The 15,186-nt window shown below is 43.0% G+C and overlaps 1 protein-coding gene across 1 annotated transcript; it reads right to left on the bottom strand.

Annotated features, from left to right (window-relative positions):
- Positions 1 to 218: 218 nt before the first annotated feature.
- GBA1 (glucosylceramidase beta 1) lies at positions 219 to 5,473 on the bottom strand. Its single transcript, XM_007482027.3, has 11 exons — positions 4,993 to 5,473; positions 4,404 to 4,488; positions 3,981 to 4,172; positions 3,485 to 3,631; positions 3,071 to 3,204; positions 2,689 to 2,861; positions 2,268 to 2,505; positions 1,719 to 1,943; positions 1,157 to 1,320; positions 505 to 621; positions 219 to 385 (listed from the first exon to the last, which is right to left on the bottom strand). The coding sequence occupies exons 1-11, from the start codon at positions 5,017 to 5,019 to the stop codon at positions 280 to 282; spliced, it is 1,608 nt and encodes a 535-aa protein (XP_007482089.1). The 5' UTR covers positions 5,020 to 5,473; the 3' UTR covers positions 219 to 279.
- Between the last annotated feature and the right edge of the window lie 9,713 nt (positions 5,474 to 15,186).

Here is a 15,186-nt window from a genome sequence, read left to right as displayed (position 1 = left end):
CAGGGCCAGTTTCCATAGCCAGCACAGAGCACACACTCATACATCCATACTGGAGGGGACTGGGGCTTTTCCCTCCCCTAACCCTAGGGGCCTCAAGCTCCTGGCACTGACTGGAGGGGAGATTGAGTCACCCAAACCACAGCTCAGCGATTTATATCTTTCCCCTACTTTCCTTAACCCAGCCCCTGCTTCAGGTTTCTCCAGTCAGAAGCCATGGATAAATTAGTTCAATCCTTTATTGCCCACTACCCAAGCACAGCTGCCCCCATGCCCACTTCATTACTGGTGCTGCCAGAGGTATGTCTGAATGGAGTATGCAGGTGCCAAGGTTTGCATGAAGCCCACAGTAGGATCAGCAATTGTAAAAGGTTGGTCCTGGGAAGAGCTGAAGAGAGAATCAAGTCAAAGAATGCTCCCCCTTGTGGGCACCATAACCATCCTGGAGCCCCAAGATCCTTGGGACTCCTAATGTTCACACAGTGCCCACCTTCCCAGACTACTCACCTATTGAGCACGACTAACACCATGGCACCATCAGGGCGCAGTAAGGCCACTGTCTCCAAGTTGTGGTTCTTATTGGCCTCCAGTCCTATCCTCTGGGAACCCTCAGGAATGAACTTGCTAGATACAAGATTGACATCATCAGGGCTCCAGCCCTCATACATCTGGCCAGAGCTCCTGATTGCTCTCTGAGAGGAATTCTCCAAATTCCTTCTCTATGTCCAAGGAAGCACAGCAAAGAGGACAGACTATTGGACTTGGGAGTCAACAAGAGCTGGGTTCAAATTTTGCCTCAGATATTTACCTAGCTGTGTGCCCATGGGCGAGTCACCTAACTTCCAAAGGGTAAACTAGAGGCCTCTCAAGTTCCTTCTAACTGCATGAACCTGTCCCTTCTGACTCCACCATCTTAGTGACCAAAGTGGAACCCTGATTCTCTCTTCTGACTCAGAAAACAAGAATAACTATTGGCCTAATCAAATATTGGACTGGTACCCCAAATAATAGTTGGAAAACATCCATTCCAGGGCCACATGGCATTCCTATCCTTGACTGAATTTAGCTTCATAGAACCCTCTACTTCGAGATCATGTTTCTATCCCTCTGCCTCCCCCTTTCAGGGATAGCAGGCAGAATTTGCACTTTGTTGGCTCACCTGAAGTGTCCGAGATGGTAGAACATCGGTTGCTTGTAAAACTTGTCCTTGCTTATATCTACAATTATGGGGCTATCAACAAAGTTGCGTACCCAGTTGGGACCCCCTTCAAGATTTAGGGCAAGGTTCCAGTCTGTCCAGCCTGCCACATGGTGGTTAAGATCCTATGTAGGGGGTAGGATGACAAAGAAATACAGGTTCAGCCCTGGGGCATCTGGGAAGGCAATGAGGGGCATATAGGAGTAGATTAAGGAGATAGCTCAGTCAGCCCTGGGTTAGGAATCTGGGAGTCTATGGAGAAAGATGCAGGATAAGGATATTTGGGGAAAAGCCAAGCAATCATGGGGAAGTAGAGATGGATATAACTGAAGGAGCAGAGAATGAAACTCTGGTTGAGATGGGGAACCTATGTGTCCTAGGCATTACCATGGAGAACGTAGGAGGAAAGAAAAAGTTCTGTCTTGGGGTCCCCTCACTAATCAAGGTTAGGTATTAGGTATGAGCTTGTCAGGATTTGAGAAGGGAGAAATCCTGAGATTGACTAGACACAGGAAAGGCTTACAGTGATGATGCTATGACTGTATTTTGTCCCTCGGCTCCAGGAACCTAGCCGTACACTCTGTTCCCAAAACTTGGAACCCACACAGGCCTCAGAAGCAAAGAGCATCATATCAGGGAACAACCGGTGTGTTTCCCCCAGTGTAGCATTAGCTGGGGCCAGGAAATCCAGGTACCAGTGTATAGCTATCCCGGAGACATACTGAGCTGCATTCGGGTCCTTCAGAACCTAGAAAGGGAAGAGGAAGGGGGTTTAAAGGAGTGGGAATACAAAGCCAGGACCTCTTAGGGGTAGAGACCCAAGAATGTAATGAGGAACAGGAGGAGGAAAATAGGAATGTACAGAATTGAGAGGTAGAAAGAGTCAAAATGATAGAATCCTAGGAAGTTCCAGCAAGATCAAGAGGACTCAGGAAAAAAGTATCTTAAGTTTCTGGGGCCCTAGATATCTAAGGACCAGAGAGGAGTAGCCTCAAATCAAGAGAATTATGGTATCTTGAGACAGGTTTTTAACTAAATGGGATCCATATGATTTGGGTGGCTAAGGCCTTACCACCTGTGCCCAATGGGGCAGTAAAATGCGTTGGTCATCCAGTATTAGTAGTTTGACATCACGATGAGCACTTTGAGCAAGAGTAGGGCCTAGGTCCCGGGCAATGAAATCTCGTTGAAGTTCTGGAGTGAAGCCCAAGCATTGGAAGGGATACCCACTTATCAATCCTGCTGATGGTTCATTCTCCGCTGTCACTGCCCAAAATTTTACTTTATGTTCTGCATAAGCATCTAGAAACCTAAAGAGAGATGCAGAACAAGGAAAATGGCAGCCCCTATACTGGGGTTTGAGAAAATCCATGATGCATTTGGAGATCCTCAAAAGGCTAAGTCTAAGAAGCCCAGAAATTGTTAAAAGGCAAATATCAAAGTATCCAGTGACTAACTTCTCCAGCTCCCACCCTTGCCCAATCTCTTCTTACTTGATAAAGTAGTTGGCCCAGGTCTGGTGGTACTTGTCTCCTGGTTGTCCTTTGAGTGACCCTCTCCCATTTACTGCCCCATTGGTCTTAAGCCAAGTAGGTGATGTCCAGGGGCTGGCAAAGAGCGATGTAGGGCGTTGGGACAGGGCCAAAGCCCTGTGAATAAGGGGAATCTGAAGGGATAGGTAAGTAGTGAGGAACAAAGATGAAGAAATTGGCAGTGACTGGCTTAACCAGTGTATCAGGCCCAGTCTTTGGTTCCCGCCCTGGTCCTTCCTTAACTATCTAGGGTGGCTCAGGGTAGGAACCATGTAACTTCCAATACCTTCCTCAGCCTCATGCTTCTTTACTCTTGAGAAAGCAAAATGCCAACTATGCACACCTTGAACTTGGTGTCCTCTTCTGGGAGGGTGAAATTGTTCAACTGGAAGTCGTCAGGTTGATCAGCATAGGTATAGACACGGACAGAGAAGTCACAGCTGCCCATGGGAACTCGAATGATGTTATATTCAATACCTGGAAAAAAGCAATGGCTCAGATGTCCAGGTTATGGGTGGGAAGGAGACCCCAAAACCTGAACTTCAGGAGTCTAGTCTGGAAAACTGATGCATTTGGATCAACTGTGGAGCTTATACTTGAGAGAAAAGTAGGCCTAAGGACCCTCACGTAAAAGAAGGAGAATATAGAAATGTAGGGGAACTTAGAAATTGAGAAAGGGTAAAGGAATCTCCTAAGTCAAAAGAGGATATATAGATATATTCCATAGAATCCTTTCCCCATCCTCAAAATAACTCACCTTCTGGAGAAAAGTAAGATTTAAGAAGTAAGTCCTGGGCAGAAGGTGAGAGAGCTAGAATGTTGAGGGCAGCAGCATCAGTCATTGCACCTCCAAAGCCTTTTATCTTCTGGAACTGTTGCTCTGGGTGCAGGGATAGCAGCAATCCTGAAGAGTAGGTGAAAAAGTACTTGCTAAAAAAACTTATAATAGGGGGCAGCTGGGTGGCTCAGTGGATTGAGAGCCAGGCCTAAAGATGGGAGGTCCTGGGTTCAAATCAGACCTCAGCCACTTCCCAGCTGTGTGACCCTGGGCAAATCACTTAACCCCCATTACCCAACCCTTACCATTCTTCTGCCTTGGAGCCAATATTGATCAGGGTTTAAAAAAAAAAAAGAAAAAAACTTATAATAGTCCTGACCATTGGGTAGCTTCTGGGTGTTTCTGGACCCAAAGGTCTTGAGTTTCTTGGTTCTGTGAAAGGTCCTAATTCTACTTAGGCAGGAAGAATGATTACCTTTGCCTGTCCAGTTGCTCTGGATGTTCCCAATGCTCAACTCAAACCTCCGGCCACTTTGAGTACTCTCATATCGGCTAAAGGTACTTGAAGCAGGAAGTGTTACCGGATCAATCGAATCACAGTAGGTAGCATTGCAGACACACACAACAGAGCTATAGCCAAAGCTTTGGGGAACACAAGGCCGGGCACCTAGGGCACAGGGAGATGGGGAAGCACAAGGAAAACAAATGGGAAAGGGGGGCAGAAGAGGAGTGGAATTTCCTCTTGTCTGTGCCTCTCCTTCCACCCAAGTTTTTCCATTATTAAAAATTTCTGGCACTGACTATGTAACCAGCATTGCCTAAAGAGGTTTCTGTTCCCAATATCACCACCTTCTTTATAAGTTATGTGAGCTTCCACCTCCTTATTCTAGTCACTCACTTGATGTGGAGGAAATCAGCTGAAGCAACAGCAGTCCCAAGATACTTGTGGCAACGTTGTTTACTTTGGCCAAATCTCTAGGATGCTGAGATAAGAATAAGGATAACTTGGAATGGGCCTAACTTTGGGGGTGATAGCAGCATGCATCTCTTACCTTTTTCTAACCTAGGGATTTTGCCTATCCCTGCTGTAAAGCAGGGCTTTTTCTATACTTCCATCCTCTCCACCCACTGGCTTCTTACCCTAGTTCCCCAGGAAACCATATAGGATGGAAACGACAGATGAGAGTTTGAGAATAAGAAACGAGGAGGAGGATTAAGAGGAGGGCTGCAGGTGAGGGATGGGAAGGAAGCTGGACAGAGTTCATACCCATCCTGTATCTAGCAGGTGTTTGGTTTCAAGCCTTCTCCCTCCCACTTCCTATTTTCTTCACCCCTCTCTCCCAGGATCATAGTCTCCAGGTGTGCTCGCAGGATAAACACCTCCAGTTCCTTTCATCTCCCGGGCTTCCCGGTTCCTGACCTGGAGGCTGGAGCCTCTAGCCTCAAAGCCGGGAGGTGGGGAGTCTTGAGGGCTAGGCTGGGCTCACCTCTTTCCAGCGCTTCGGGGGTCCCATCTCGGAAGGGCGCTCAGGAGGATGGCGGAGCTTTCCAGCTCCCGGGATGGAGAGTGCGCCAGCTGCCACAGAGATCCCAGCTTCGCTAAGTCTAACATAGGACTCCGCATTCTTGAACACAGAGGGTGGAGGTCATGTGACACCAATGCCGTCACGTGACGGTTGCGGAAGCGCCTCCGGCCATCTCTGTAAGGGAGCCCTGCGATTGCTGGTACGGAGGGTTACCAGACCAGAGCCCTGGGCGCCCTCTGGCACCAGATGTGTGTGTAGAAGTAGGGGGAGGAGGCTAGGCATACACTGTAGGTCCAGACTAGGATCGAAGAGGTCCTGGACCCCAAGGTGTAGAACATCGGAAAACGTGACCCAGAACGGAGCGTGGGGTAGTCCAAGCCCCCAGGATGTGCCCAGGAGCAAGACCTCGGGGTACTACCCATGCCTCTTGCCCCCTTTCGCTGCCTTTAACCGAAAGCCTGCATTATGCTATTTAATGGGATCAACTTAGTGGCCTTTGGTTTACGGACAAATATTGGGGAAAGAGAGAGAGAGAGAGAGAGAGAAGGGCAATGTGCCTTCATCACCCATTTAGGGTATTGTGGATTTTCCCCACCCACAGATGCTCAATCCAACTCTTTTAAAATTCCTACTGACTGTGGTTTTCCGTTTACATTTAAATGTTTTGTTTGCTTATTTTGCTGAAGAAGTCAGTTTACCAGGCTTTTATTTCCCAATCTTATTAGGTATGTTCTCTGCCCTTGTTCTATCCGCCTTGCCTCCTGACATTGATACCTGGAAAGAGATAACTGGGGTATAGGTTACCTGCAAGAGATACATAGCAAGTGTAGCAAGGAAAATGGCTAAATGAGTTCCGAAAGCCCGAGGTCCATCATTAACTTTTTCTACATTTTCTCAAGTCTAAACGATCAACAAAGTCGGAAGTTCGATGATTTCCAAGGTATAAATGCCCACAGTTTGACTAGCTCAAGGGCTCTAGCACACTCCTGTAATTAAGTTAGGGGAAGTGAGGAAGATCAGGGAAGGCTTCCCCATAAGATGATATTTAAGGTTTGTGGGATGAGAAGGACTTCAAGGAGCCATGGAGATGAGCAAAGCATGAGAAAATGCAAGGGCATAAGGAAAGCACCAGGCCTGTTTGGGGGGCTGTGCATAGTCCTATTTGACTGAAGAGCAGCGTATGTACAAAAAAATATTTATAAGCTAAGGGAAAAGGATGGTGCTAGATTGTGGAAGGCCTTAAATGCCAAGGTAAGAGTTTAAACTTTACTTGGTAGGCAGCTGGGAGCTAATTAAAAAACCTTTTTTTTTTTTTAAATCCTTCCCTTCATCTTAGACTCAATACTGTGTATTTATTGGCTCCAAGGCAGAAGAGTGGTAAGGGCTAGGCAATGAGGGTTAAGTGACTTGCCCAGGGTCACACAACTAGGAAGTGTAAGAGGTCAGATTTGAATGTAGGACCTCCCATCTCTAGGCCTGGCTCTCAATCAGCTGAGTTACCTAGCTGCCCCCTACTAAAAAATTTTAAGAGGAGCAATAACATTATCAAATATATGCATCTGGGGAACTAATTTGCATACTGATGCTATGATAAATGAAAGATAGATGTAAACAAGGGGATTAAGAAGTTAGATCTGTTGGGAGGTTATTGAAATGAATAGTTCAGGCAGTTGGAGATAAGGGTCTCTAAAATGTTAGCCCTGAATATAGGAAGGCATGGATAAGAGAGTTATTAGATTACCTAAGACAGAAAAAAAAGCAAGGGGTGGTAGAATAAGGGATGAAAAAAGTGATTGAAACTAAAAAGTTTTTTTTTTTCTAATTCCCCTACCTAGTTCTTTTTTTTTTTAAAGGTGGGTACTAATTAGGGAATGGCTGAAAAAAGACTGTAATACATGAATACCAACAAATAGTGAGGAGGAAGAATGATGAGTATTAGGATTTCAGAGAAATAGTCCTTATCATAGTATTTTTTGCATAGTGTATAATTTGGGATGTTTAATCAGGGCTTCTCTGCAGGACAGACTATGAAGCTTGTGCTACAGCAAAATGTCTTTCCTAGCAAATTAGAGACATCAAACCTTACCTCCAACATTATGTGTCCAGTGAATAGTCGAGTATGAGCTCAAGGTGAAGTCCTTTTGGTAATCATTCCGTGTATACCCCTTCATTCCAGATAGAATATTGTTTACTACTGATCATACAACTCTTCACTTCCATCATTTCACATTTGATTTTTTTGACAACTGTGTGCAAAAAATGATATGTAAAATATAAAAAAATGTTTGAGTCTTGGATTTTTCTCCTCAACACCAAAGCGATGTTAATCAATCTTATACAGATTTTGCATGTTAGAACCCTATAAAACATTTTTTCATATTGATCCTTCTGTGGAACTAACTCAAACAAAACAAAGACTTTAAAAGTAAAAAAATTTTTATTTGGTCTGGATTCAGACTCCATCAGTTGTTTCTCTGGAAACGGATGAAACTTTTTATGAGTCATTTGGGATAGTTTTGGATCACTGTATTATTGAGAATAGCTCAATTCACAGTTCAGCATAAATATTTCTGTCACAATGTGCAGTATTTTGCTGGTTCTGCTAAATTCAGTCTGCATCAGTTCTCATGTCTTTCTAGGTTATTCTGAGCTTCTCCTCATTAATTTGTAAAAACAGCATTCCATTACAATCATATGTCACCATTTAGTCAGCCATTTACCAATTGATGAGGTTCCTCTTACTTTCCAATTCTTTTGTCACCCCATAAAGAACAGTTTTTTTTTAATATACGAGTCCTTTTCCTTTTTTTTTTAATACCCATTGGACTCTAGAATGGATGAATCAGTTCACAATGCCACTGGATAGTTCATTAGTATCTCTGTTTTTCCACATCTCCTCCAACTTTTGTCACTTTCCTTTTCTGTCACAATAGCCAATCGAATAGATGTTGGGTGGTCCCTCAGACTTATTATAATTTGCATTTCACTAAATAGTTATCACCCTCCTCCTGAGGAAAACACATACAACTTGAGCATATTCATAAGGCTTTTCTGCACTATGAATCCTCTGATATGAAATAAGTGATGATTTCTGGCTGAAATCCTTCCTATAGGGAGTCGATCTGGAACTAGTCTGTTCAGAAGACATTTTCTCATATTGAACAAACTCTGGACTCTAGATTTCAATGTATTTCTTCGTTCATGACAGTAATGAGATTTTTATCCAAAAGGAATTGTTGGGTTGGGAATGAGAGGATTGTTGCCTGAAGGCCTTACCACATTCATCATATTCCTAACGTTTCTCTATAGTATGGATTCTATTATTTTAAATAATATAAAAGTGACAAATATGAGTTTAGCCTCACTCATGAGGTTTTTCTCCCATGAGGATTTTCTGACATGAAACTACTGTGGAACTGTGGAGTTTTATGTAAAAGCCTATAAAAATTGATTACAGTCATAAAGTTTCTCTCCAATGTGGACACTGATATTTAGCAAGATGGCCACTCAGTGTGAAAGCATTCCTACAGTTAACATTCATAAAGTTACTCTCAAATGTAGACTATCTGATGTGCAGCAAGATGAGAGCTCTGTGTGAAACTCCTTCCACATTATTTACATTGATAAGGTTTCTCTCCAGTGTGGATTCTCTGATGGGCAGCAAGACTGACCCTCTGTCTGAAAGGCTTTCCACATTGTTTACATTCATAAGGTTTCTCTCCAGTGTGAATTCTCTGATGTTTCCTAAGACTGGAGCTGCATCTAAAGTCTTTCTACACTCTTTACATTGATAAGGTTTCTCTCCTGTGTGGATTCTCTGATGTCTGGCAAGGGAGCCCCTCAGTGTGAGCACCTTTCCACATTATTTACATTCATAAGCTTTCTCTCCTGTGTGGACTATTTGATGTTTAGCAAGATGGCCCCTCTCTGTGAAAGCCTTTCCACACTGTTTACATTCATAAGGTTTTTCTCCAGTATGGATTCTTTAATGTGCAGCAAGATTGCCCCTCTGTGTAAAATTCTCTCCACACTGTATACATTCATAAGGTTTCTCTCCAGTATGGATTCTTTGATGTACAGCAAAACTGTCCCTCTGAGTGAAAGCCTTTCTACACTGTTTACATTCATAAGGTTTCTCTCCTGTGTGGATTTTCTGATGTGCATCAAGATGGTCCCTCTTTGCAAAAGCCTTTCTACAATGTTTACATTCATAAGGTTTCTCTCCACAGTGGATTATTTGATGTTCAGCAAACTCAGAGTTCTGACTGAAAGATCTCCCTCCTTTATTACTCACAGAAACCATCTCTACACATTTAATATTTGGATGTCTAATGAGGTCTAAACTCCAATGAAAGGCCATTCCCCCTAAGCTACCTTGATACAAGGACATTTCAGGAGGTTTCGGAGCCGACTGAATAAGTTCTAGTTCTGCAGGAAAGCATTTGCTATACTCGCTATCCTGACAAAGGTCATTTCCTGAGCTGAATTTCATATACTGATTTAGGATTGAATACTGGCTGAATTTCTTTGCAGTTTCATCAAATTCACCGTTACTCTTTGAATTTTTATTTCCCTTGATATTAGTCACAGATTTCTCTCAAAATGAAGTCAGAGAGATCCTCATTCATGCATCTTTGTGGGTCAGATCCTTCCACCAAAACGCTCAGCTTTGTAGACATCTCCTTCACTTCAAACTTAATCTCTGCCTCTGGACAGGAGCTCCTTGGACTTTTTTGCTCTAGCAGGCATGGTGATTTCCTTTGCAGAAAACAGAAGATAAAATTTTCTCTAGGAACTGGAAGCCCAGCAGTGAGTAGATTCTGCACATTCTCCAGCATGACCTCCTTGTATAGTTCTTTCTGAGAACGGTCCAATAGGCCCTACTCCTCCTGGGTAAAGTCCACAGCAATATCCTTAAATGTTACTGACCCCTGGGAGGGGGGCCTTGGGGTCCTGGGGGCCATTCCTTCTTGCTGTAGGCTCTCTACGGGGCCACCCTGGGGTGCTTCAGGAGGTGGCATCTCCGAGGGGGGGGAGACTTCCTCTCTGCGCACCTCAGTGCCCGAGATTGGGGCTTCTTCCATGACACATGCGCACAGGCATCCTCCCACCCTGCCCCCTGACCCGGCTCAGGTTGGCTGCTTCTCCCCTTGGTGTGTTTGGAAGGGAACATCCCCTCTGGGTAAAGGGCCTGGACCAGTCCCGCCCCCTCCTGTGATTGCACACCTCTGTCCTCCTCCCCCCTCGCCCCCCCCCCCCCAAGCTGCCTCCTGGATCCGATGGGGAGAGGGTAAAGCCCTACCATGGCTCCTGCTGCAAACTGAGCTGTCCCAGCCTGACCCGGGCACTTCCCCCTACCTAGTCTTAATACTCTACCTATCACTGGGAATTTTTTTTTTTAACCCTTACCTTCCATCTTAGAATCAGTACTGTGTATTGGTTCCAAGGCAGAAGGATGGTAAGGGCTAGACTTTGGGTCTTAAGTGACTTTCCCAGGGTCACACAGCTGGGAAGGGTCTGAAACCCAAATCTGGGCCTGGCTTTCTAGTCATTGAGTCACCCAGCTTCTCCCTGGATATTTGTGTTTTGTTTGTTTTTTTTTTAAATATATTCTGTATTTACTTGTGAAAATGCTGAACTTCTGGATGAATGTAAGCTTCTCAAGGACAGGGAATATTTCACTTTTATATCTGTATATCTAGTGACTCGCATATAATAGATATTTAGTAAATAGCTGTTGTTCGTTGATTGTATATAAATAGAAATCATAAAGCTATAAGGAGGATCAAGTTTAAGGGTAAAATCTATGCAGTGATATGCATAACAAATGGAGGTGGTTCTCCTTGAACTACCAAAGGGAACCCTGGCTGGCTTAGAGAATTAAAAAACAATAATTCTGAAATAGGATCCATGCTTCTTCATTTTATAGCTGAGAAAACGGAGACAGTAAGGGCTTAAAAAAGTTTCCCAGGATCACACAACTAGTCAAAGTCTGAGGCATGTTTGTTCATACAAGGTGGTGCAAGTAAGTAAAAAGCCTTCTAAATTTGAAACCGGTCTTACTACTTACTATGAGATCTCTGGCAAATTTCTTAACATTACTATTTCATCATCTGTATTGATAGGTTATATCATATCTAAGGACCCTTCCAACCCTTAATCCTAGTATCCTACCTGATTTCTTGCAGAAGTTTGAATACCTTGATTTTCTTGGACTCAAGTTGAAATGAAAATGGATCTTTTCTTCCTGAACCCACAGCCACTGCCCCCTCACTACATGGCAGCGGATTCAACGCTTGAAGTCAGTCATAAAAAGCTAGATCAGAAGAGATATATATCAGAAGTGTCATAGATTTAGAGCTGTCTTAGATTGTCCTGTCTATGGGTGAAGGGGTGATAAGGGGAAGGAGGTCATGATTTGTCAGTATTAAATCACAAGCAGGGATGGGAAGGGAATCTCAGAAGCTATCTAGTCTAACCCACTAATGACCTTCTATATCATCCAACTTTGTAATTTTTACAGATAAAGTAATATGAAGATAAGTCATAGACTCAGGATTTCAGAGTGGGAAGGAATGTCAGTGATCATCCAGTTTAACTTCATACCTCAAGTATGAATTCCTTCCATAATATTTCCAGCACTAAGAAAGCAAGCTACCTGAAGGTAAAGACAATTTTATTTTGCAATCTCCACCCTTGAGTCCCATTTCCTTTCAGTAAAGCAAGTTTAATTCTTTGACCAGGGTCACATGCCATTGATAATCTTAGAAATGGGAAAATAGAATGCCTATTTGTTATGAATTTAGTAAATATTTATTGAGCACCCACTATTTATTACATTGTATTAAAGTATGCCCTGGAGTAAAAGCCAGTTTCTCCTGTCAGGAAAGTTAACTACCTGTCTAGATGTTATGTCTTACCTTCCCATAATAAAACCATTATGGAAAATTCAACAGTAATTTAAACCAGTATGCCAGGATAATGGGCCGTATGAGGGTTACCATCTCTCTGTATAACATTGGGTACTTTAAAAAACTTAAAACATTTTTTCAATTACATGTAGAAACAATTTTTGACAATCGTTTTCTGACTTTTTGCAATTTACATTCTTGTCTTCCCTGAGGCAAAGAATTGTCTGATATAGGTTATACCAGTGTTTTCATATAATGCATATTTCCATATTCCCCGTGCCATGACAGAAGACACATATCACACATGCAATAAAAAGCTGATGAAGGAAATGAAGTGAAAGATGGCGTGCTTTGATCTGTAGTCATATTCCAACAGTTCCTTCTTTGGTTTTGGGTAGCAATTTTTTTTTAAACCCTTACCTTCCATCTTGGAGTCAATACTGTGTATTGGCTCCAAGGCAGAAGAGTGGTAAGGGCTAGGCAATGGGGGTCTAGTGACTTGCCCAGGATCACACAGCTAGGAAGTGGCTGAGGCCAGATTTGAACCTAGGACCTCCCGTCTCTAGGCCTGGTTCTCAATCCACTGAGCTACCCAGCTGCCCCCTGGGTAGCATTTTTTACCATGAGTCCCTTCGAGTTATCTTGGAAACTTGTCTTGCTGATAATAATTTAGTCTTTCACAGTTGCTCATCATACAGTATTTCTGTTCACAGTGTTCTGCTCGTTTTGCTCACTTACTTAACTTTACATCAATTCGGATAAGTCTTTCCAGGATGTTGTTGTTGTTTTTAAACCCTTACCTTCAGTCTGTGTATTGGCTCCAAGGCAGAAGAGCAGTAAGGGCTAGGCAATGGGGGTCAAGTGACTTGCCCAGGGTCACCCAGCTGGGAAGTGTCTGAGGTCAGATTTGAACCTAGTTCAAGTGACTTGCCCAGGGTCACACAGCTAGGAAGTGTCTGAGGCCAGATTTGAACTAGGACCTCCCATCTCTGGGCCTGACTCTCAAACCACTGAGCCACCCAGCTGCCCCTCCAGGTTTTTTTAATTCATCTGGCTCCTCATTTCTTATGGTGCCTTATAAGGTATTCATTACCACCATATACCATGACTTGTTCAGTCATTCCTCAACATCAGAATACTTTCTATAAATACAAGGATAGCTTGTTTCAAGTCATTGTTTTTCCAAGACAATCTAATTAAGCTGCAAAATAAAAGAAGTTTTCCAACTGACTTTCTTATACATCTATGAAGCTACATAAGCAGAGAGCCTAAGGTCATAATTGTGACTGTGCAACTGACTGTGTGAACTTTAGCCAGGCATGTTCCTTCCCTGGCCCTGTGTTTCTTTATTTCTAAAAGGAAGAAGTGGGACTAGATTAGGAGTTCTTAACCTTTTTTTATGTCTTGGACCCCTTGGGCAGTCTTGTGAAGCCTATAGACCTCTTCAGAATCATATTTTAAACTGCATAAAATAAAAATACTAGGATGACAAAGGAAACCAATTTGATTAAAACACAGTTGTCTGTGTATGTTAGTGGTTGAGTTGTCAGATATGGGATGTAGAGCATTTGTTTGCTCATAAATTCTTCCGTTCTCTGAAGATCTGACAGGTAAACTCTTTTATGCTTCCCTAATTTGTTTATGGAATCATTCTTCATGTCTAAATCCTATAAACCCATTTAAAAATTATCTTGGTATAAGATATAAGATACTGGCCTATAACTAGTTTCTGCCATACTGTTTTCCAGTTTTCCCAGCAGTTTTTGTCAAATAGTGAGTTCTTATCCCCAAAACTGGGATCTTTGGGTTTATCAAACACTAAATTTCTAGAGTCATTTACTCCTGTATATTGTGTATCTAATCTAGTCCATTGAGCCACCATTCTATCTCTGTGTTGGTATTCTATAGAAATGCTGATGACTTATGTGGGTTTATTTTGTATCCTGCAACTTTGCTGAAGTTATTATGTCAACTAGTTTTTTAGTTGATTCTCCAGGATTCTCTAACTATACTATCAGATCATCCACAAGGAGTGATAGTTTAGTTTCCTCATTGCTTACTTTCATTCCTTCTATGTCTTTTTCTCATTGCTACTGCTAGCATTTCTAGTACAATGTTAAGTACTGGATCTTATTGGGAGTGCTTCTAAACTTATTCCCATTGCAGATGATACTTGCTAATGGTTTTAGATAGATTCTACTTATCATTTTAAGGAAAGGCCATTTGTTCTTATGCTTTCTGATGTTCTTTTAATAGGAATAGGTGTTGTATTTTGTCAAACGCTTTTTCTGCATGTATTGAGATAACATTGTGATTTGTTAGTTTTGTTACCGAAGTGATTAATTATGCTGATAGTGGGTGGAGAGCTTTACCTAGCAATTTTTTCACCAGAGAAAAAGAGTCGTACAACTGGCAAGGGGTGGAGGGTAGACTGACCCTAGCTCCACTGAGGGGTGGGGTGGGGGGAGGTGAGCCAGGAGAAGAGGTATCATGATCCTGTTGAAAGACCACCCTGTATGTGGGCAAGCACACCTATTTGTCACCTTGGAGCAAAGCCCTATTGATCCCATGCTAGTTAAAACTTGGCTAGAACGTCACTTAGCTGTGTCCTTTCTCTCATATCCCAGTAATTAGCACAGTCCCCGGCATGTGTTGTTGTTGCACAGTGTCCAACTCTTCATGGCCCCATGGACCATAGCACACCAGAACTCTCCCTAGGGTTTTCTTGGCAAAGATACTGGAATGGATCAATGCAAAAAGTTAAGTGACTTGCCCAGAGTCACACAGCTAGTGAGAATCTGAGTCACATTTGAATTCAGGTCTTCCAAACTCCAAGCCTCTCTCTCTCTACTGGCAGCTATGGAGCTGCCTTGCCTGGCATATAGTAGATGCTTAATAAGAGCCTGTTGACAGGCTGATAGCCTTCATGCAGTTAGCGCTTTAAATGTATATTTGCCTTAATCTAGCTTCTCAGTTAGGTAATAAATACATCCAATGAAAGACATCTTGGCTTTCGGGCTATCGAGGTGGATATCCTTTCTAGGTTGTAGTCCTGACCCTCCCAGACTTTCTCTACTATGTCCCAGAAGCCTGTGTTTCCAGGAGGCTCATTCCAGCCCTAGACTTCATACAGTGGAAGCACCCTCTGCCCTGACCCTGGGGCTCCTCCCTCTGATTGCCAGGTTCCTTCCAGAGTCTACATTTGAAGGAAGCCACCTGTATTTCTTCTGACTTCAGAGCCTGG

This window comes from Monodelphis domestica, chromosome 2, assembly GCF_027887165.1.
Source record: "Monodelphis domestica isolate mMonDom1 chromosome 2, mMonDom1.pri, whole genome shotgun sequence".
Lineage (NCBI taxonomy): Eukaryota > Metazoa > Chordata > Mammalia > Didelphimorphia > Didelphidae > Monodelphis > Monodelphis domestica.
The sequence above is the reverse complement of the archived record's forward strand: the minus strand, read 5'-3'. Positions and strand labels throughout refer to the sequence as shown.

Coding starts and splice junctions, on each gene's coding strand:
- GBA1 (XM_007482027.3), bottom strand. CDS start 5,019: ATGGGACCCCCGAAGCGCTGGAAAGAG. Junction 2,862..3,070: donor AAGAGGACACCAAGTTCAAG/GTGTGCATAGTT, acceptor CTATCCCTTCAG/ATTCCCCTTATTCACAGGGC. Junction 1,321..1,718: donor ACAGTCATAGCATCATCACT/GTAAGCCTTTCC, acceptor CCCCCTACATAG/GATCTTAACCACCATGTGGC.